At 50.4% G+C, this 23,429-nt stretch overlaps 1 protein-coding gene and 1 pseudogene across 1 annotated transcript; one reads left to right on the forward strand and one right to left on the reverse strand.

The window, feature by feature from the left end:
• The first annotated feature begins 7,309 nt into the window (after positions 1 to 7,309).
• Positions 7,310 to 8,317, forward strand: LOC132320231 (olfactory receptor 14A16-like). Its single transcript, XM_059832504.1, has one exon. The coding sequence runs from the start codon at positions 7,310 to 7,312 to the stop codon at positions 8,315 to 8,317; it is 1,008 nt and encodes a 335-aa protein (XP_059688487.1).
• A 4,528-nt stretch (positions 8,318 to 12,845) lies between these two features.
• On the reverse strand, positions 12,846 to 19,232 carry LOC132320232 (olfactory receptor 6C4-like; annotated as a pseudogene).
• Positions 19,233 to 23,429: the final 4,197 nt, after the last annotated feature.

Genomic DNA, 23,429 nt, shown 5'->3' on the forward strand with positions numbered 1-23,429 from the left:
AGAATTGCAGGATGCAGCAGCAGATGGAAACGGCCCTGTCCCCTGCCAGGACAGTAGCCTAGGCAGGGTGGTGGAGCTACAGCAGGACAAGTGTCCCAGGAAGAGGTACCTGGGGGTGTGGAGATGCCCATCAACAACCACCAGCACAATAGTGGAGAGGTTTGCAGCCAGGGTCATGGTGTGGGTCATCAGGAAGAGCAGGAGGAGAGGAACCTGCAGCCCAAGGTGACTGCTGCATCCCAGGAGCACTGATGTTTCATCCAGGCTGTGCAAAGGCATCCTGCATGCTGTGGGGTGTTTCACAATCATGTGCAATAGTTGCATGGGAGCCTCACTGTGGAGGCAGCCCAGGAAGCAGAACCAGGTGGGGAGCTGGAGCTACATTTTCTAATTGTGCTCACACAGCCCTGAGTAGTAAAGCAGGGAGTGAGAGTTGGCCCTTACACCAACTACCACTGTGAAGTAGAGGACCTACTGTGGGTGTGTTTGGGGCCTGGATGGTGTCACCTGTTGTCCTGAGACCTGTGTGGACACTCTGGTTATGGCCTCATTGAAGAGGAGCCCAAGCACCCCCCAGCACTCTGTGGATATCCAGAGGAGTGTGGGTGACAGCAATGGGCAGGCCTGAAGCATGTCTGCAAATCCGAGAGGTATTTCTTTCCAAAGAGCGGCAGGGCATGAGGTAGAGACGGTTGTGTGTAGAATTGTGCCAGGGAACTCTGCCTCTGTGTAGGAGAGTGGCCTGATCGTGCAGTGGCAGGCAGAGCACCCAGCCCAGGGGTGCAGAAATCAGGAGGAGGCTCAGACCAGAAGTGTCTACAGGACAGCGTCCTGCCAGCACTCAATTTGGGAGATGCTTTAGCAGGGCTTCCTAAGGGCTGATACAAAGAAGACAGTTCCTGGTGGCACGAGGTCAGTGCCTACCTTCATGCCTACCTTCCCTCTCCCCTACAGCCACTGTTACAGAGGCTGTTGATCACCTGGGAGTGGCTCTCAGCGAGGCAAGAGTCATCTCTGGAAGGAACAGAAGGTGCTGATGGTGAGAAGGACAATGAAGCTGTGGTTGGGTTGAGAGCAGGTGGAGCAAGAGCCAGCAATGGCTGTTGGCTAAAAGAAGCAAGTCCCCAGAGAAGATGGGTGGCATCTGGAACTTGAGCTGGTTGCCCAGCAGATGATCTATCCCCACCTGTGAGTGAAATGAGGGTGCTGATGCAGGGGGAAGCACCATGGGAAGAGGACTGTCAAATCCTGCCACTTCTCTTTTCCTCCAGGAATGGACCCAGCTAGATGAGAGGTTTGAGGTGGCCTCTTCTGACCTTCTGGAGCCAATATCTGAGACAGAGCCATAGGCACTTGGAACCATGGGTACGTGAGCTCTTCTGCAGAGGGTCGGTGTCAGGTGGCTGCAGTGAACAGCAGTTGTGGGGTTTAAATTCCCAAGAGAGGAGTGCAAGGCAAATGCCAGCATCAGAGCTTGGAGTTTGAGTTATCCACTCCAATAATCAGGAAAATAGCTTTAGGAGCTATGAGAAGTGGCATCAGATCTGAAGGAAGGGGAAGCTTGTTGAGAATTGGCTCTGCCATGGAGGGACTTATGTTAAGGCACCTAAAATAGGCCGAGGTACCTCTTGTTTTGAGCCTGGCATTGTTCCTCTGAAGCTAAGAGAGAGGAATTTCATTCTTCAAGGCACTGGGAGTCTCATCCTTGCTGACACTGAAGAAGACTTTCCCTTTCCCCACGTACAGGCAGGCTCTTGGTCCACCTCTCTCCACAGGGCTCATGAAAGTAGGACCTCTTTTGCAGGCAGCTTTGGCAGCCCAGCCCCGTCCTCTGGCACCATCCAGCACAGCACAAGTCTCTGTCCATGGACTTGTTCCTCATCTGCCGTGTTCACCGTGGATGGTATGACCCTGTGCTTGTCTAAACTGGGCCCAGATCCCTTCTCACTTCAACCCATTTCTCCATTTCCCAGTGCATGCAGCAAGTGGAGAGTGGGGGCTGACACAGCCCGGTGCTCCCTCCATTTCCTCACAAGTCTTCCAGGAACGATGTACCCGTGTCTTTGCACTTCCAGCTGACGTATCACTTTGTGATGAGCTGGCAGACAGAGATGGTCCTCCCACATCTTGAGATGCATTCTGACCATAGCACTTTGTGTGCAAAGGGTTCCTGTTAGGGGGAGGTGAAGAATGTGGAATGTGTGATGGGAGTAGTTGCCCACATGAAGTGTATCCACCTGTCTCAGCGTTCTTCCGTAACTGTAAGGTGCAGCCATTCCTGGTAGGGGCCTCCCTGGTTCAATCTCTGGTCACACCTAGAGCCCTGCTCCAGATGTGCCCCAGCTGTGCTGCATTTGGCAGAGCTACATCCATCACCCGGGGTTCATCTTGGGGCTGCTGGGCTGTGGGGAAGCAAGTGCCCCTGGCAGCTCACAGCGTGCAGCTCTGGGTGTGCAGGAGCGTGTCCAAGTGACGATGGGAGCCCCTCCTCCTGCATGAGGCCAGACTGGGAGGATGAGGGGCCCATGAGCAGCCATGGCTCAGCAGATCCCACCACCCATCAGGCACGTGAACTGAAGAGGGGTTTAGTAGGTGGGTGGGACAAGACAGTCTCCAGAGATCCTTCCCAAGCCCAGCTATTGCCTGATTCTGCGATTCTGCGAGTGATCTGTTTTGATCCAGTGCACCTGAAGGAATTTTCTTTTCCTGGATAACATTCACACTCACTCTTGGCTCTAGTTAAGATCTGACCCATATTTAGACTCCAAATGAACTTGCTTTTATTCTTCTTTCTGTCAAAAGCGAAGGTAATTTTTCCTTTCACGCTTGGGTTTAGTGACTCCTTGACACCTTGTTGGCCTTTTTCTGCCACAACATGCCTTGCCTGCAGAGACTGCTCCCCTGACTGAAGTAGGAGCTGGGGATCCTCACTGCTGCCACCTGATGTTGGTGGCAGCTGCAAAATGGTAACCTGATCAACCTGAGCAGGTATGGGGTGGAAAGCCAAGCCTGGCAAGGACTTAGAGCCTGCTTTGCCAAGTTGCACCCAGTTGCTCCTCCATGAGTTCCTAAGCTCTTGCAGCAGTGAGACCTATGGTTGGCAGGCCCTGTGAGTCTCGTGCTGCCGGTGGGAAGCAGGAAGCCAGTCAACCTTCTCCAGCCCAGCAGCTTTCTCCAGCAGAAGACCCAGGTCTGTCTTAGGCACTCACTCTACCCAGCACAGGCATCCCTATGGCCATGGTCCTGCCTGCTGCACGCACCCAAACATTGGTGTCCCAGATGCTGGCAGCCCTGCTCCAGCTGCTGGAACACAGACCTGGGTGTGGGACTCCCCAGGTGGGTCAATGGCAGAGCCTTCCAAGATGACCTTGCCGACTGAGGATGGGGGTTTCCACATCTGGGGGTAATTTGGGAATTGTTCAAGACTCTCCATGGGATGTCTAGGAAAGAACAACAAGCAGGGAGAAACTGCATTTCCCAAAACCCTGTGGGATGAGGAGGTGCTCTGCTCTTTGTACGGATGGGGTGCCAGCCACTGCACTGGGACTCATGGGGGACTTGGCTATGTGAATACCTGCTGAACGGGGACCCATAGCGAGGTACACACCACCCAGGACCTTTCTGGAGCTCCTTGATGAGATCTTTGTGACCAGGGTGACTGTGGAGGCAGTGAGATGAGGTGTCTTGTAGGACTTCCTACTTACCACCAAGGAAGAGCTGGTCAGGGCTGTAAAAGTCAGGGATGAGAAGGTCGACTTGAGGCTCCTGAGAGAAGAGAAGGCAACAAAGAGCAGGATTTCAGGGAATCAGGCTCTGGCCTGCTGAGGGACCTGCTTGGAGGAATCCAATGGGATACAGCCCTGCAGAGCAGAAGGGTACAGAGACCTGTGTGATGGTCAAAGATCTCCTCTTCAGAATCAAGAATGGTCCACCTGGACCTGCAGGAAGTCACACAAAGCTGGCAGGAGACTGGCATGGCTGAGAAAGGAGCTCCTGCCTCAAACCAAGTGTGAAAGGAAGCACAGGGAAGGTGGAAGCTGGCTGCCCTCCAGCCTCAATGGTTCTGTGATTCTGTGCTGGAGGGAGACATTTGTGTGTGTGTGTGCGTGGGGGAACTGGGGGTATGAGGGGATCCTGGGGCCAGCTCCTGGTAAGAGGGTGGATCTAAGACCAGCTCCTGGAGGGATCCGTATTGTCTGAGTGTCTATATAGGTATACATTTCCACTAACATAGCCTAACCCACAAACAGCCCAATCCTCATTTACCTTTTCTCCCCAAGTCCCAGGTTCACTGGCTTTGTACCCTCCTTCGGTGTTTCAGAGATGGTTGCCATGGTAATTCCTACCTGGGTCAGCAACTAAACTCGTGTCTCCTTTTACTGTCTGTAGTGCCCTGCAACACCTCATGCTGTCATCTTGTGAGAGACATCCCCATCAGGGTGAGCCATCTGCACCCAAACATGAAGAGCTGACCAAATGGAGCTTGAGCCCAGGGGGACCTTGGGAATCTCCGGGATTTGACCGACAGAAACACCTTGAAGTTTTGCAAGGAGGAGTGACCAGTCCTGCCCTGGGGGGAAGAATAACCCCATACTTCAGTGCCAGCTGGGACCTGATGTGCTGAGCAGAGACCCTGAGGAGAAGGGCCTGGGCACCATGAGGGACGCCCAGCGAGCTGGTGGCTCATGCTCACTATGACCAAGGCCAGCTGTAGAGGGGGCTGCATTAGGAGGAGCGTGGCCACCCAGACAACTTGAGTTACCATCCCCGTCTATTCAGCAGCGGTGCAGCTCAACACACACACAGGCGTGTCCCAACACACCCAGGCCTGTCCCAGTGTTCAGCTCCCCATTTTGGAGAAGAGGGGTAGAACTGGAGAGTGTCCAGAGGACGTCTGCCAAGATGGAGTTAAGGGCCTAGTGCACATGCGCTTTGTGGACAGGCTGAGGGACCCGGGCTTCTTTGGCCTGGTGGCGGGGAGGGTCCGGGTGCTCTAGGAATAGCCTGAAAGTGGTACAAGAGGGCACCCAGGGGGAGTCTGAACCAGCCCATGGCCTTGTCTGTCAAGGAACAGCCAGGGAGGATGGGGAGATGTCAGGAAGGGTGGTGAGATATTGGGGTGAGATTGAAAAGCAGATTGGATGTCAACAGTCTTCAAAGGAAGAGGCGCAGGGGTGGGGCACAGCAGGGCAGCCTGTGGTGTAGACGGCTGAGGACAGTGGCAAGGCTGAAAGCCCCCAACAGAGATGACCTCTTTGTCACCATGGCTATGGCTGTTGTCTCAGCAACCAAGGTCTACCAGAAGACACCTTAACCTTATTCAGGATGACCTTATTACCTCCTTGCCCCAACCAGGAGGGTCATGCCATAGTCTTGCACTTGGCATTGCACATCCCCACATCGCACTGCCCCAGGAAAAGCCCTGAGCAACGTGTGAGGGACAGGATCTCCTTACACAGAGGCTTCTTTTCAGTGCTTGTCCGTTTGGCTTAATGTAACACATTCAGGTTTACTCATCGTCAGAATCACCTTTACTTCGCCTTTACCTACCTGTCATCACTCCCTCCAGTTTGCTGCTTTAACAAGCCCCTGGGGAGGCTTTGTTGGTAACGATCCTCAGTGGGACCCATTAACACTCCAAGAAACTCTGGAGTTTACATCTGACTTTGCCTTCTTGAGAGGTTTCTTCAACTTCTTCTCAGTGTGTGAGGTTGATGGACTCAGCTCCCAACCCACCAGAGGGGTCATTAAAATGTCTTGGGCTGGTCCTCTGCTGCTGAGCTGGGCCAGGCTCCTGGGATGGAGGGAGCTCATAGCAAGCAGGCAGCGCTGCAGAGAGACAGCTCTGCCCAGGAGCAGCTCCTCTGCAAAGCATGGCAGGGCTGAGGGCACTGCCTGCAGGCACCGAGAAGAGACGAGCAAGGCAGAGAGAGGTTAAAGGCAACTGGGAGTGGGAGGACTCTGAGAGCTCACTGGGGGAGAAATCTTCACAGCCCTTGACACGGTAAGTCTCTGGCTGCAAGGCAATGCAGCTGCAGTTCCTGCAGGGATCTCCTAAAGCTGTCATAGCCCAGAGCCGGTGGGATGTCGCTGCGGTGTAGAGGAGGAGGACATGCTCCAGATGAGGGATTCTCTGCTGTGCCATCAGAGGGACAGGGCATGACGGCTGCCTTCTCCCGGGGAGGGCTGCAGGGGTGTGAGTGCGGGTGTGCATCCAGGGGTGCCCAGGGCTGTCCTTCCGAGCAGGGTCCCTGCACGCCAGGGCACTGTGTGCTGGGGCAGGGACTCTTCCACCTGCCAGGGTCAGCACTCAGCCTGCCCGGGGAGCTCCCCACAGTGCTGTGGGGAGAAGCTGTGGGTGGAAGGAGTGACCCCTGGCAGGGCAGGGCAGGGTTCTTCTGCTGTCGAGAAGGTGTTGCGTGGGTCAGGTTTGCTCACAGCTCCACATCACTTCAACCCATTTCCCAGGGCACTTTTCCAGAGGCACCTCAAGGCAGGGGCTACCTGGGAGTAAAGGTGCTTTCCAGGGTCTTTGCTTTCAGTTTCCTGCTGTGCTGGTGGTGAAAATGGAGATGGAGCTGTAAGGTTTGCCCCAGAGTAGGAGACTTTTACAGCATTACAGTGCTTGATCTACAGCTCTTCAAAGAACCTTGTCAAGCCCCTTCACCCACCTCAGCCTGCAGAATGCCCAAACATCACCTTTGTGTCCTCTTCAGTATAGATCTGATCTGCACTGTAGGACCTGCAACACGGAGATGCCCTGGGCAGTGCCCTGCTGCCAGGAGGTGTCTGCAGGGCAGAGCTGAGCACACAGCGGGTGGGATAGAGTCTGTGAGCGCTGGCAGGGAGGAGAGATGGGGACAGCTTCCAGCAGGGACAGCTGCTGCAGGCAGATGCCTTCCCCAGAGCAATCCCTTGGTCTCCTCTCCTGCCCAGTAGAGCCTCTGCCATCAAGGGAGTGGGATCTCAGGCTTAGCAGCCTCACCCTCGAGGAGGAGAAACTTGCAAGTGCTGTCTTGGTGTCACTGAGGTGAATAAGGTGTCAGCCCTTTCCCAGGTCTCCCCTGCTGTGGAGCAGGGATAACTCCTTGGGAGCCCACAGGCAGAGCTCCGCTCCTCACGGCACACTTGGCCAGCATAAACCAGAGCTCCAGGCAGGGAGATGCAAGAAGTTTCTGAAAAAAAGGAGAGAGGAACTGTGTGTTTTCAGGGGTTGGGTTTTGAAGGGCACAAATGGGAAGAGATTTGCTCAGAGCTGTCCTAAATTGTGAGTGTGCTTTCCTCCTTTGGCAGTAAACAAAGGGATCAGATGTCCAACAGCAGCTCCATGACCGAGTTCCTCCTCCTGGCATTCGCGGACACAAGGAAGCTGCAGCTCTTGCACTTCTGGCTCTTCCTGGGCATCTACCTGGCTGCCCTCCTGGGAAATGGCCTCATCATCACCACCATCGCCTGCAACCACCACCTCCACACCCCCATGTACTTCTTCCTCCTCAACCTCTCACTCCTCGACATGGGCTGCATCTCCACCACTCTCCCTAAAGCCATGGCCAATTCCCTGTGGGACAGGAGGGACATTTCCTTCTCAGGATGTGCTGCCCAGGTCTTTCTATTTGTGTTCTTGATGTCAGCAGAATTGTATCTCCTCAGCTTCATGGCCTACGACCGCTATGTTGCCATCTGCAAACCTCTGCACTACGAGACCCTCCTGGGCAGCAGAGCTTGTGTCCACATGGCAGCAGCTGCCTGGGGCAGTGGGTTTCTCTGTGCTGTGCTGCACACAGCCAATACATTTTCATTACCACTCTGCCAAGGAAATGCCCTGGACCAGTTCTTCTGTGAAATCCCCCAAATCCTCAGGCTCTCCTGCTCAGACTCAGACTACCTCAGGGCAGTTGGGCTTCTCATGGTCAGTGTCTCTTTTAATTTTGCATGTTTTGTTTTCATTGTGCTCTCCTATGTGCAGATCTTCAGGGTTGTGCTGAGGATCCCCTCTGAGCAGGGACAGCACAAAGCCTTTTCCACTTGCCTCCCTCACCTGGTCGTGGTCTCTCTGTTTATCAGCACTGCCATGGTTGCCTACGTGAAGCCCCCCTCCATCTCCTTCTCATTCCTGAATCTAGTGGTCTCATTTCTGTACTCGGTGGTGCCTCCAGCAGTGAACCCCTTCATCTACAGCATGAGGAACCAGGAGCTCAAGGATGCCCTGAGGAAACTATTGCAATATACTATATTTCGACATCAGTGTCGTAGCTGTCTTTCTCCTATGACTCCCACCATAGTCACAGAAAATAGCTGCATGATCTCTTGTTCATAAGCTTTTTCCTTCCTTCCTTCCTTCCTTCCTTCCTTCCTTCCTTCTTTCCTTCCTTCCTTCCTTCTTTCCTTTCCTCCTTTTTTTTCTTTGCTTCTTTCCTTCTTTGTTAGACCTGTGGTAATATTATTCCTGATCTCATTTCTTACACATTTTAGTGTTCTTTTTATGCCTAAATACCTGATACACATGAGAAGCCAGACTCCCTCTGTAATTTATAAAAAAAGAAAGGCAGCAGCTGAAAATCAAGTTTCTCAGCTCCCTTTTCTGATAAATTTTCTGGAGCTGAGGGCGAAGCTCCTCTGACTCTGCAGTCCCAGGATGGGCTTTAGCAAGATGAAGGGCAAGGGATGTAACACTGGAGCGTGATTCATGATACCCTGTTGTACTGGCTTTGGATGGGATGGAGTTAAATTTCTTATGGAGCTATGTTTTGGATTTGTGATGAAAGCCACGTTGATAACACACCGATGCTTTAGTTACTGCTGAGCAGGGCTTACAAAGCATCATGGACTTTTCTGCTTCTCGGGTTGCCCTGCCAGTGAATAGGAACTGCGTGTACCCCAACCGGCCAAAGGGTTAGTCCATACCAGCTGGGGGAAGGAGAAGGAAGTGGGGGTTACTTGGATTTATAGCGTTTGTCTTCCCTGGAGCCCTGCTTTCCTGGAGATGGCTGAACACCTGCCTGCCAATGGGAAGTAGTGAATGAATTCCTTATTTTGCTTTGGTGATACACACGGCTTTTGCTTTTTCTATATTAAACTGTCTTTATCTCAGCCCTCTGTTGTTGTCAATTGCATCCTTCTGCTTCTCTGCCCCATCCCACCCAGCGGGGGAGTGAGCGGGCGCCTGTGTGTTTCTTAGCTGCCTACTCGGCTTAAAGAAGACCTGTTTGAAACACCACATGCCAGATCTAGTGGAGCACCCAAATGCAGAGGCATTGGAAATGCCCCATGGCCCTACCAAGCACCTTTCTTGGCCATAGGTCCATCAGGAAGCGCAAGACGGAAAGGGGCTCATCAGCAGCTATTGCTGTCTGTCTGAGTCTGCTTCCCACCCTGAGCAGCATGGCCAGTGCAGGTCACCCCGTAGCCCTGGCTGGGGAGGGGCTGGGCTGGAAATTGTCCAGTGAATGACAACACCAGTGAACAGCTCAGCTGTGTGAGTGTGCAGGCTTGGGGCACTCAGCAGTGTCCTTGCATGGCCAAGCCTCCTGGGAGAGACTTGAAGGACCATCAGAGCAGGACCTGGTCTCTGCCATGGTCCCTGGACACCCTGAGGAAGCTGCCCGAGGGCAATCGTCACAGACCAGCCCCTTGCAGCCGCCAGTGCCACCACTGGCAATGCACTCCAGCTCAGGGAGGTGGTTTGTCCCTCCAGAGAGGGACACCGAAAGACTGGTTCAAAAGTTTATTCTTGCATTACAGACTCATGCTTGCACATCTCATGCGTGCGATGAGATGAACTTGAGTGAACAGAAGTGCCATCAGCTGTTCCTCGGGGTGCCCTGAAGACGTGTGGGGCAGATGGTTTCCCAAGGCCCCTGCAGTTTGCAAGAAACATCCCCCAGGTAACCACCACGGGAATGTGCTTCTTTGCATCTAGGACCCCGTGTCCATTCCTTGTGCCGTGGGGTACCTGCGACGAGTGCAGAGCAGGATGATTCACCGCAGGGCTGAGGTGCCTCCCACCCTCTGGGAATGGCAGCAGGAAGCCAGAGAGATACTACAATTGCTGCAGTGTACTGCCTTTGCATGTGCAGGGGAAGGACTCCTGTCTCTGATCACCCCTGGGTGCATGAGAAGTGCACGAGGCCAGCTCAGATGTGCACACCTCACAGAGCCCTGACATTTCTCTCTGTGACTCCAGAAGCAAACCCCACCATCCCAGTCAGATTTATCTCACCGGCCTTGGACAGGTTGCTATCTGCTGTGTGAAGAACCTGTTCTAGGTCCCGGTCAACTGGGTCTTTTTGGGTGGTTCTATGTAACACCTAGAAAAATATTAATCTCAACACCAGATCAATTAATGATTTTGATTTTGATAAAAATCAAATATGAAAGTATTTGATAAAAAAAGATTCACCAACTTGTGATTCCAAGGCCATTTTATCCTCCATGCTGAACTAGCTGAACAAAAAGACACTTCCATTGCAGAAAATCATCTCCTTGCGAAATATTTCCTCTGGAAAGGCTTTTCTGTGCTGTTGGCTATAACGTGGTGTAAGGCTACCCTGGTCAGACTCAGTCATCCATTTTTCAGACAGTGGGAACCAATGATTCTTTATAAATATAGCGGCAAGCAGCATAGTGACATGACACAGTCCTTTTTTACCTTCCCGTGCATACTTCTCAAACGTGAGATTTCACTCCAGGCTCTTTCTCAAAGTGAACCCAAGTGCAGGAAGCATGAATAAACAGACTTGCTCTTTCTACAAATGAAAAATATTGGCTGTGTGTGACGTATCCTTGTATTCCTAATATTTGAACTACCTAGCACTTCAGTTGGGTACCTTCAACAGTAGAAATAACCCCTTCCAGGGAAGAGTTATCTCCAAGGACATGATTTTCTCCAATGGAAGTGTCCATTTGTTTCAGAAAAGTCCTAAGGAGCGACGAGTCTAAGAAATTTGCTGCAACATTTTGCTAATCACAGAGTCGTTCTGTCTTCTTTGCTCTTTGAACTTATCTGTTTCATCATGGTAGCCCCATGCCAGAGCTCATGTTCATATCTAGCTCTCTCAGCCACTAAGCAGGTGTTCACGCTGGGGTTTGAAGTATGAGAAAGACAGCATACTTGACAGAGGATGAAACAGGCCTGAGAGGCTGGATTGTGACTGAACCCCATGAGAGTAGCTAAGGAAGGATTACACTGAGCTCAGGAGAGCAGCTTGTGAAAGTAGGTTATGGCTGATATTCACTGGGTCACCAAGGAAATGTGATTCTGGGATCACTGGGTCCTGAATTTCTGAAGCTTTAATGCACATACCAGAGCAGTCCACATAACTGGACTAATACTGACAAAGCCGGGGAGAGTGAGACCTACCACAAAGGCTACCTTCCATCATGCTCGCATGTCCCAGAGAAGAATAACTCCCTTTGGATTAATAAGTCACTTGTTTCTTTCTTCACTCTGCTGCTAGGCTTTAGAGGTGTTATTTCCCAATCTCTGAGAAACTAGCAGTCAAAAGAAGACCAGAAAAGTGCTTTGGGAGTGGAACAGCTAATGCATCATCTCTCTTATGTCGATAGTCTAGGACTCGATTCTCTTTTCGTGAAGGTTCAAGTCTAAAAAGCTCAGGCAAGTTGTGACGTAGAAATCTGTCGTTCTTAATGGAGTGCTCTTAAAGTGACATTAAACATGGTGCTCAGCTGGAAGCATTAGCCATCAGCACTAAGGCTGGGTGATTTGATTTTCACATGCAGACGGAAGCCAAAAACCCCATATAAATGAACAAAAGTGAGAAGGGATGTATTTTCCTGCTTCTTCCTAAAGGACGGTTTTTTCCTCTGCCTCTTGCAAGAGAATCCAGAGATCATCCTCCAAGGAAGGAACATAGCTGAAATCCCCCAGTTCCACAGGGAAGAGATGCCCGATGTACTCGGTGCTTTTGTTTCCCTTTCCCCCAGGAAATGAGAGGTGTTGGTGAGTAGTTCTTCTCTGCTTTCTTCAACATTTTTCGTAGTGTTTCAGTGCCTGGAAACACAGCAGAAGCCCTCATACTTCATGTGCATGCTTCTAAAAAAGTCAGATGGGAATTATTCAATCCATCCATCTTAGAAGCACAGTTTGAACAGGGTGAGTTGTCCTAGGGAGTTGCCTAGCGCTCTGCTCTCACTAGAGTATCAAAACAAAATGCCTGACAAGGGGATACCAGGATGCTGCTTTGGCCACCCCACTTTGGCTCTGTATCCAAATTTGTTGGTTTGCTGAGTGTTTGTCATGATATTACCATGGGAATCCCAGCCTGATGTGGTGTTAATTTTGTAGTTTTACAGGTGTTGGTATGTCCAGATCAATTAGGGTTAGGTTAGAGTTAGGGTTAGGGCTGGGGTTAGGTTAGGCTTAGGGTTGGCGTCAGGTTTTTCATTAGGGTTTATTGGCCCTGTGGTAGAAGATATTCATCGTCTCACTGGTCATGCCACTCGAGTGAACCTTGTTCTTGCCTGCGGATTAGGTCTCTGAGCCTCTGCTCGATCCTGTCCTTGCCCCACAAAGGACAAGGGGGAGGGCTGTGATTAGGGTTCAGTGACACTGAAGCACTGAAGGCCAATCTGAGTCCAGTCCTGGGTTATTGTCATTCACAGATCAATACCATGCATGTGGTCAGTTCGTGTAACACCCTCATCTACAAGATTTGAGGTAACCGGGCCTTCATTTCTTCCATCAGAGGTTGGCACTACCTGTGTCCATGAACAAATCGTTGTACCTGGGCCACGGATTGAGGCCAAGGCCTGTTGGTTAAGCTAGCCCAGTGCTCTAAAGTTCCTGAGAGGTTCAGCACCCCATGCCTTATGTAGCAAATAATGCATCAGTTTTCTGCAATATCCTCATACGAGGATGTCCTCATCCTGATGGACCAGCTGATGAAGTATAGACTAGACAAGTGCACGGTGAGGTGGACTGAAGACGGTCTGAACTGTTGGGATCACCCGGTTGTGATTAGTGGCATGAAGTTCAGCTGGATGCCAGTCACTAGCAGCCTACCCCAAGGGTCAACAGTGAGCCCAGTCCTGTTCAACACCTCTGTTAGTGATCTGGATGATGGGGCAGAGAGTACCCTCAGCGAGTTTGCTGATGAAACAGAACTGGGAGGAGTGACCGATATGCCACATGGCTGTTCTGCTCTTTGGAGGGACCTGGACAGTCTGGAGAAGTGGGATACGAGGAACCTCAGGAAGTTCAACAAAGGGAAGTACAAAGTCCTGCTCCTGCCCCATGCACCGGTATATGTTTGGGGCTGAGTGGCTGTGGAGAAGAACCTGGGACACCGAGGTGAACATGAGCTGACAATGTGCTGCTGTGGCAAAGAATGCTAATGGTGTCCTGGGCTCCATTAGGAGGAGCGTGGCCAGCAGGTGGAGGGAGGTGATCCTTCCCCTCTGCTCAGCACTGGTGGGGCCACACCTGGAACGCTGTGTCCAGCTCTGGTCTCCCTTGTACAAGAGAGATGTGGCCTGCTGCAGAGAGTCCAGCAAAGGGCCACGAAGATGATGAAGGGACTGGAGCATATCTCAATATGAGAAGGTCCTGAGAGAGCTGGGAGCGTTCAGCCTGGAGAAGAGAAGGCTCAGAGGGATGAAATTTAGTCTGAACATAAGAGAACACTTCTCTTTTGTTTAACAGTGAGGGTGGTTAACACTGGAACAGGTTGTTGAGGGAAGTTGTGGATTCTCCATCCTTGCAAATATTCCAAACCTGACTGGAATCCATCCTGGGCAGCCTGCTCTAGCTGCCCCGTTTCATCAGGGGATTGGACAAGACAATCTGCAGGGGTTCCTTTCCAACCTCAAGTATCCTGTGATACTGTGAATATTCAATTCTTCATTCATTAAGGGTCTTCTCAGTGCTTCAGAGGATTGCTCTGGAAAGAAAAACACAAAAAACAACCAACCATCCAACAAAAACCCCAAATCCAACAACGCACAAAACCATAAAAAAACCGCAAATGCTCCTAATCCACCCAATAATCCTACAAAAGCATTAGGTCATGGTATTTTTATTTCTTTTCTTTAGAATTTGAGTTTTTGAGCACCTCTCTAAGCATTTCCCACTCCTTTTGCTTTTGCAATAGTGTTAGTACTTGAAGACACAGTGTCTTGGTGGCGCAGTATCTTTATCTATTTATGCTTTTTTTCTCTGCTTGGTGACTGCTTTCAGAGCTCCTGTCTGGTTTTCAGCTTTTGCGGATTTGCCTATGCAGCACGACATCCTGCACTATTGATCTTTGTGTTCACAGCTCAGAGTTCTTTCAGTTGGACATTCTCTTTTTCTTACATCTTTAGCACTTTCTCCTTTTTCTGCATTTACTTCCTGAGAATCCCCCATATCATCTGCCTCAGGTACAGCATGCACTTCCAAGACCAAGCATTATGTTGGTGGAGGTGTTAGTTTCCAGCAGAAGAAAGGAGCTTTTTATTTCCCAATCCAATCCTGCATTTAAAATGTACAAGCACAGTATTCCCTCACAAAGTCTTTCAGAAGAAACCCGTAACACAAGGGTCCTGTTGTGATTTTTCCAGGCATGAATTCCTGCTGGCCAGGAGGATTCTTAATGTTTTCTCACCCACTTGATCATCCCCAGGAGTCTGCGAGAAGCATTTTTCAAGGCCTCTTTCACCTGCTCGTTCCTTAGGCTGAGTACGAAAGGATTTAAAAGAGGTGTGACAATGCTGGAAAGAACAGAGAGTATTCCGTTGAGGTGCCTGGCGTCCCTCTGGTACAGCCTGGTATAGATAAAGATGCAGATGCCAAAACCCACGGAAACCACAGTGAAATGAGAAGCACAAGTGGCAAATGCTTTCTGTCTGCCCTGGGCTGATGGGATCCGGACCATGGTTGAAATGATCCAAGAATACGACCTTGCACTCAGTGCCAAGGAGCCCAGGAGCAGGACAAAGGACACCACAAAACTGTTCAGCTCAACAAGCCAGGTGTCGGTGCAAGCGAGGTGCAGGAGAGGTGCGTTCTCACAGAAGTAGTGGTCAATGACATTGGGACCACAGTAGAGCAGCCTGGCTTTGAGGACCACTCATGGCAGGACCATGACCAAGCCACCCACCCACGTGCCCAGGACAAGTTGGCTACACACCCTTCCCATCATGATGGTGGGATACCTCAAGGGTTTGCTTATTGGCACGTATCGGTCACAGGACATGATGGCAAAGAGAATGAGCTCTGTTGCAGCCAGGGAGAAATGAAAGTAGAGATGGCTGAAGCAGCCTGCAAAGGAGATGATTTTCTTCCCTGACAAGGCACTTGCCAGCATTTTTGGCACCACAAAGGAAGCCATGGAGATCTCAATGATGGAGAAGTTACCGGGGAAGTAATGCATGGGAGATTGGAGATTGCAGTCTGTATGGACAAGCACAATGATAAGAGCATTTGCCAGGGCAGTCACCACATAAATAAGCAGGAACACCACAAAGATGATCTCTACCTCACAGCTGTAAGGAAATCCCACTGGGATGAACTCTGTCACAGATGTGATATTCCCCCTCTCCAAGCATTTTCTGTCACCGGGAGAGTAACAGCAACACAATCTCCTTGAAAATTCAATTCATTGACTTCAAAGGAAGATCTTTCCTCACTAGACACATCTCCACTCCTCCCCACTCAGCAGTCACCAACTCTTGTTACAGCTCTTCACTTAAGAAAGAACAGTGAACAGGCAGGTCTTGGCTGCCCGGCTGCTTCAGTCTCTCTGCTGCCGTCAATCAAACTTTCCAACAAATCACAATGTAAGTTTCATTATTTTCATCCTACGTTTCCTACATCTGTATTTCTGAGTCACACATGCTCAAAGGGGCAAAACATTGCATTTGCAAGGGAAATATTTTTGCTCACACATCACTTTGTTCATGCTTACGTTCAGCAGTGAGGACACCCCAGGTATGTATTCTTGGTGCCTTGCTGAAGGCAGTTGTTCCTGAGTTCCTGCTGATAGTTCAGTGCTGGTGACCAAGAGGCAAACTGTGGAGAGACAGACTGAGAGAGAGAGAGAGAGAGAGGATCCCACGCTCCCAGTTTATATCATAACATCAGAAGAACTCACTCTCTCATTGAGTTACTCATTGCACAGCTCCCAGCACAGCGAATGCAACGTGAGCCACAGGGCTCGGACTATCAGAATAAAAAGGGCTTTATGCTCTTGCTGCTGCTATAACCTTGGCTGTCTTGCAGGATCTGACAAGCTGAGCTCCATGCCACGAGAACTGGCCGCTGTTCCCCATGGTCTGCGGAAGCCCTGACTGCTGATTGCCATGGGAATTAGCTAAGTCTTTGCAAAAAAGCCTACAAAATTAGTAAGTTTGAAACCTCCCAGGGAAGGAGATCCAGAAAGCAATAGTCAGCTGATGGCCGGAAACATTCTTTGTTACTATTATTGGGATTTTAATTTCTCCTTTAGTGAAGAGAGTAGATTTCACAGTGGGACAATGATACTTGACAGACCCTCTGAGAAATGCCATAGGGTATGATAGAATAGCTGGCTCCCTCACAGCAACTTGGGGCCTCAAAGCCTGGAGATTTCTGATGCAGGGGATTCTGGCAAAGAAGTTTTATGTAAGATTTATAAAAGTAGAACACTTCCCATGTGGAACTGATTTTCTTCTGCCTCCACCAAGGCTTGATGGCCTCATGAAGCACCAGACAACAAAAGCCTTTTCCAATGAATCAGATCAGGGATGAGCCTTCAAGGCTCCTATCCCTCAGAGAGCCCAACATGCAGATGGGCTCGCAAACAAGGGGTCAGCCGGACCATTGAGGCCATCTCACAGGTCACCCATGAAGTTGAAACGTGCTGCAATCAAGTGAGCCACGTGAGTGAAGTCTCCCCGGAATAGCAGGCAGTGGTTGGGTTTTCGATATGGCAAGGCCTGGCAAATTGACTGTATTGGGCCACTGCCAATGCAAGCACTACGGACTCACCCTGGTGGGAGCGACTACTGGTTGCCTAGAAACATACCCTATAGACCATGCCAGCACCCGAAGCACCATCTTGGACCTTATAAGGCAAGCTCTGTGGCGAAATGGTAAGCTAGCAAGAATTGAGTGAATGGGACTCATTTCCAGAATAACCTCATAGACTCCTGGGCCAAGAGACACAACATTCACTGGGTGCATCACATCTCCTATCAGCCACAAGCCTCCAGAAGGATGGAGTGATACAATGGACGGTTAAAGACTATGGTGAGGGTGTTGGGCACTGGGGCAGGGAAGCACTGAGATACAAATTTCGCAGAAGCCACTTGACTGGTTAACACCAGAGGCTCTGCTAGCCCTCCTGGTGGTGCCCAAACCAAGCCCCCCATACCGTGGGAAGAGATAAGGTCCCCGTAGTACACATGGGGAAGTGGCTGGGGAAGGCAGTGTGGGTTGCTCCTCCCTTGGGAAAAGGCAAGGCCGTTCATGGGATTGTCTTCGCTCAAGCAGTTGGATGCACTTGGTGGGTAATGCAAAAGGATGGGGAAATCTGGTGTGTGCCTCAAAGAGATTTAATCCTTGGGGGAAAATAATCCTTGCTGTGAGCTGTATGTTCGAGGAAGTAATGTAGCAGGAACCACCTGAACTGATGAAGAGTGAGCTTTGATGGGAACTGGGCTAGTGCAACGATGACCCAAACCCAGCTGGTGTTGGCACCCAACAATCCAACATGCAGCTTATCCTGTCCTGAGTGACCACCTTGATAGAGGGGGCCCAGGTCATTGCCTGTTCTTATGGACATTTTTGGGAGTGGCAGAGGCCCATGGAATGGGGAAATGACATTTATCTCTCTGACAAGGAACAGGGGATAGTGATTAATGAGGACGTATAAATCCTTATGTTGGATGTAAAGATGGTTTACATATGCAGTATAAGTTTTAAGTGTTGGTGAGGGGGATTTCAGGAATGAGAAATAGATACAATGGGATGGTCAGGAGATATGAAAACATATCAAGTTATGTGGGACCTGAGCATGATGCAAACGGTATGGAATAAGAGGTATAGATTGTACTGGCTCTGGCTGGGAAGGAGTAAACTTTCCTCACAGCAGCCCATGCAGTGCTGTGCTTTGCACTGGTTGCTAGAACAATGTAGATAATGAGCCAGTGTTTTGTTTATCACTGGGCAGTACTCGCACAGCATGAAGGCTGGCTCGCCTACTCTACCCCTCACCCTCCAAAGGCCAGTAGGCTGGGGGTAGGCAAGAGGTTGGGAGGGGGCACAGCCAAGAGAGCAAACCCAAACTGATCAAAGGGATATTCCATATCTAATGATGTCATGATCAGTAATAAAAGATGAGAGAAAGGGGTTGGGCAGGGGCATTCATAAATATGGCATTTTTCTTCCAAACCAATCGCTAGGAGTGCTGAGGCCATGCTTCCCAAGAATTGGCTGGACACATGCCTGACAATGGGAAGGAGAGACTGAATCTTGTTTTCCTTTGCTTCTGCCAGAGGCCTTTGGTTTTCTCATTAAACTGTCTTTGTCTCTAGCCACAAGCTTGTCCATCTTATTTTCTCCCCCTGTCTTGCTGCGGAGGGGGAGTGAGAGGGTGACTGCATGGAGGCTTAGCTGCCAGCCAGGTCTGCCCATCACTCCGTGGTATATTTCCATACATACCTGGAGATCTTAGTCTAGCTTTCCTACTACTGCAATAGTGTATGCTGGTGTTTGTGGTCTTTCCCTGTGCTTGAGTGGTATGTGATGGCGGACGGGACATCACCAACCTCCAACAGCTGTTATTTGGATTACTTTATACGGAGAAAACTCCCCGGAGTAGTGGCTTGGAAAATCACACAGCTGGATCTGGATTTCTTCTGGGATTTTCTGTCCACACCAACCTGCAGAGCTTGTGCTTCACAATTTTCCTTTTCACCTACCTCGTGGTCCTCATAGGGAATGGCCTCGTCATGCTCAGGCCTCCACAGCACCATGTACTTCTTCCTGAGGAATTTGTCCTTCCTGGAGATCGGTTCTACATCAATCACTCTGCCAAAAATGCTGGTGGGCTTCCTGAGAGAAGACAGCAGGACCTCCTTCGATGGATGTACTGCCCAGCTGTATCTCCTGGTTCCCTGGAGGCACCAAAAGCCTTCCCCTGGCTGCCGTGGCCTGCGACCCTTACGTAGCCATCTGTGACCCCCTGCACTATAACCTCATCATGAATGGGGGGGTTCTGCGTCACACTGGTAGTGGCGTCACAGCTGGCTGTCATACCAGTACAAGTAGGGCAGACCTATCAGGCATTCACTTTGCCCTTCTGGGCATCCCTTGACCTTCATCACTGCTTCTGTAACACCTCCTCTGCTAGAACTAGTCTCTGCAGACACTTTCTGGAAGCAAGTGGCACTACACACCATCGTCGTGGTATTCGCAGTCCTTCCCTTTGCCTTTCTAGTTATTCCTTACAGTACAATTATCAGGGCTATTCTGAAAATGCCTTCAGTTCTGAGCAGACATAGAGCCTTTTCTACTTGCACCTCACACCTCGGGGTAGTGACTCTCTTCTTTGGCTTAGTCATGGCTGCGTGGTTTAAACACTAGTCAAGGCACTCTGCAGGCACTGGCAAATGATAGATTCATAGAATCACAGAATGGTTTGAGTTGGAAGGGAAGATCATCGAGTCCACTTGCCCTGTCCCAGGTAGGGACATCTTTCACTAGGTCAGGTTGCTCAATGTCCCATCCAGCCTGACTTTCAACACTTCCAGGGATGGGACATCTACAACTTCTCTGGGCAACCTGTTCCAGTGTCTTGCAAACCTCATTGTACAACATTTCTTCCCTACGTCCGATTTAAACCTACTCTCTTTCAGATTAAAACCATTGCCCCTTGTCCTGACACTACAGACCTTGGTAAAAAGTCTCTCTCCATCTTTCTCATAAGACCTCTTCATATATATATATATATATAGGGTTGACTGGACACCTCCAAAGGCCCATTCCTATTTGAATGCTTTCCTGAATGTAGGACAACTTTTGTTCTAAACTGACTTGCTGGTCATTTGGAGAAAGAAGGTCAAGACCGAGTCACTCAGCTTTTCTCAGTGTCTCCCTTAGAATGAGATGAATCATCTTCCAGCTTCTCCCTGTGTCTCTGATGGTGGCAAAGTGGGCCTGGACCATGATCTGAGGTGTTTTATGTCTTGCATGATGTGACAGCAGTTCCACTCTCTGGAGGATCACCTTCACTTTCCAAAATTGCAGCACACTGGAGAGGATCCGGAACAACCTCCAGATGACTGGATGCATCGAAGAAGTCCATAGGCATCCTACAGGTGATGTACCCTCAAACACTTTAGGATGTCTTTAATTGCCTGCTGCTTGTTCATTGTGGTTTAAGCTTTCATAGACAGTTATCACCGGCCTGGCTTCAGTTCTGTCTCTAATTCCTTTTCAGTCTTGGAGCTTGGCTGTATGACACAGCCTTTGAGGGAGGAAACACAGCAACATAGGCAGACCACAATGAAGAGGACTTACCGGGTCATCCAGACAGATGGATGTTATGGTCCTTATCATGTGTGGTCAGTGCTAGTAAATGCCTCATGTAATGAGGACCTGGTCACGGACAGGCGGGAGGCAAATAGTTTGCTCTGTTTCACACATGCCCCATGTATGCATTTTGATCTGAGCAAATGCCCCGCACTTCCATAAACATAAAGAATTGCCATTTCTAGGGCATGAATCACCCTGTTTTCAGAGAAACAAGTAAAAACCCAAATGGAAAACCTTTCTTTCACAGACGGGGCCAAGATATTTGGGTGTAAGACTCAGCAGGTGGATCAATGGGAGAGCCTCCCAGGTTGACCTTGCACAGTGAGGGTGGGGGTTTCTGCCTCTGGGTGTCTGAGACTCATGATGGGCTGCAAGAAAGAGCATTTGGGGATTGTGCAAGACTTCCTGGGGAATGTCTAGGAAAGGACCAAAGGCAGCAAGAGAGAGGGATCATGATGGTTTGGGGAGGAACAAGCGTGGGAAAACTGAGGGAAAAGGGGATAAAAGGAGATGGTCACGTGTAAACAGGTGGCCGGTCAGTACACTTGTCTGGCCATGCCCTGCAACTAGTCAGCCCAGTCTGTCTCATGTTCTTATTCAACTCCAATTTCCCACAAGTTTCTGGGGTGTGGATAATCTCTGGGTTTGTGTATGGATGGAGGTCCAATTGCCAGCCACTGGAGTGGGAACCATAAGTCATATGGGCTCATGTTCTTTGGGAGCCCAGAAACTGGAGACATTGGAGACTGTGCATATAATGTTGTGGTGGATGTCAGTGGGTGTAAGCACTAGCAAACATCAAAACAGGGCAGCCGGTGAGTAGAATCAGCAGCCTGGGAGCCCAGCATTTAGAGACCCTAAGTCTGGACTGGACACTGGAGAACCCAGAGGGTCTGCAAGTTGGCTACTGGAAGGAGAAGGTGGCCCAAACCACCTCCTGGGAAAACTGTGCGGTATTAAGGGTCTGGTACTGATAAGGCCACAGGTCTGGACCTGGAGGGGAAGTTGCTCTTGATGGGAGAGAGCAGCAGGAAAGCGTGGAGCTCTGCCTGGGCACAAATCATGAGTCAGCTGAGAGCTGAAGGGTCAGCATGAGAGGGTAGAAAAACATGGGCAACACTGTGGTGGGTGGATGTTTGCTCCAGACCTCCTGATCAGGAAGAGGAAGTAAATGAGGCCTTCTTCAGACAACTGGAAGAAGCCTCATGTTTGCAGGCCCTGGTCCTCATGGGGGGACTTCAACTGTCCCAAGTGCCTCTGCTGAAGAGGCAACATAGCGAGGTGAAAGCCATCCAGGAGGTTTTTGGAGCTCGTTGATGACATCTTCCTGACTAGGGTGACAGAGGAGGCAATGAGGTGAGGTGCCCTGCAGAACTTCATACGTTCAAAATGGAAGAACTGGTACGGGATGTAAAAGGCAGGAGTGAGAAGGTAGAGTTGAGGATCTGGAGAGAAGGGAACAAGGCAGAGAGCCTTGATGTTCAAGGATCTCCTTTTGAAGCTCCAAAATGGTCCACCCAGACGTGCAGGAAGTCAAGGAAAGGTGGCAGGAGGAAGGCATGGATGAGAAAGGAGGTCCTGACAAAAAAACCAGCATGAAGAGGAAGCACAGCGAAGGTGGAAGCTGGCTGCCTTCCAGCCTCAATGGTTCTGTGATTCTGTGCTGGAGAGAGCTATTTGTGTTTGTGTGTTTGTCTGTGTGTGGGGGAACTGGGGAGATGAGGGCGTCCCAGGGCCAGGTCCCAGATAGATGGAGGGTCTAAGATCACACAGCTGGATCGATCCATATTGTCTGAGTGTCTATATAGGTATACATTTTCCACTAACATAGCCTGACCCACAAACAGCCCAATCCTCTTTTATCCTTTCTCTTCTGACCCAGGTTTTGCTGGCTTTGTGCCCTCCTTTGGTGTTTTGGAGACTGTGTTCATGGCAATTCCTACCTGGGTCTGTAGTGCCCTGCAACACCTCATGCTGTCATCTCGTGAGACTCCACCATCAGGGTGAGGCATCCGCACACAACCCTTAACAGCTGACCAAATAGAGCTTCAATCCAGAAGGACCTTAAGAAACTCAGGGATTTGGCCAACAGAAACCTCTTGAAATTTGTAGGATAATTGGCCAGTCTGGCCTCAGGGTGAATAACAAACCTATACATCAGGGCCAGATGGAACCTGATGTGCTGAGGAGTGACTGTGAGGAGAAGGGCCTGGGAACTACAAGGGACACCATGAGAGCCAGTGGTTTACGCTCACTGTGAACAAGGGCAGTTGCATACAGGGCTGCATTAGGAGGAGCATGGTCACCCAGACCAGGGTCGTCGTTATCCCCCTTGACACAGCACTGGTAGGGACCCCCACACAGGGGTTTGTCCCAGTTGTTGGCTCCCTGTTTTGATGGAGTTGGGAGGAGCTGGAGAGTGCCCAGAGGAGATCTGGCAAGGTAGAGTTTGGGGCCTTAAGCAGACGCCCAGTGTGGAGGGGCTGAGAGACCTGGGCTTCTTTGGCCCTTTTGCCCAGTGGCCGAGAGGCTCAGCACAGTTTGGGAGTAGCCTGAGACTGCTTGAAAGGTGATTTCAGAGATGGTGGAGCTTTCTGAAAATTGGGAAACACCATGAGAAAGAAAAACTGCTACAAAGTGCAGCTTGGGAGGTTGACACTGGAAACGAGGAGAAAGAAATACCACTCCAAGTGTAGTTCCGTGGTGCAGTAGGCCACCCAGAAAGAGTCTGGATTAGTCAAGGCTTTATATTTCAATGAACAATCTGCGGGGATGGAGAGATATCAGGAAGGGTAGGAAGACGCTCAGGTGAGACCAAGGTTGGTAAGCAGGGTGGATGTCAACAGCCTTCAGGGAAAGAGATGCAGGTGTAGGACACCATAAGACATCCTGTGGTGGAGACAGCTGTGGGCACTGG

Source organism: Gavia stellata, chromosome 34 (assembly GCF_030936135.1).
Source record: "Gavia stellata isolate bGavSte3 chromosome 34, bGavSte3.hap2, whole genome shotgun sequence".
NCBI classification, from domain to species: Eukaryota; Metazoa; Chordata; class Aves; order Gaviiformes; family Gaviidae; genus Gavia; species Gavia stellata.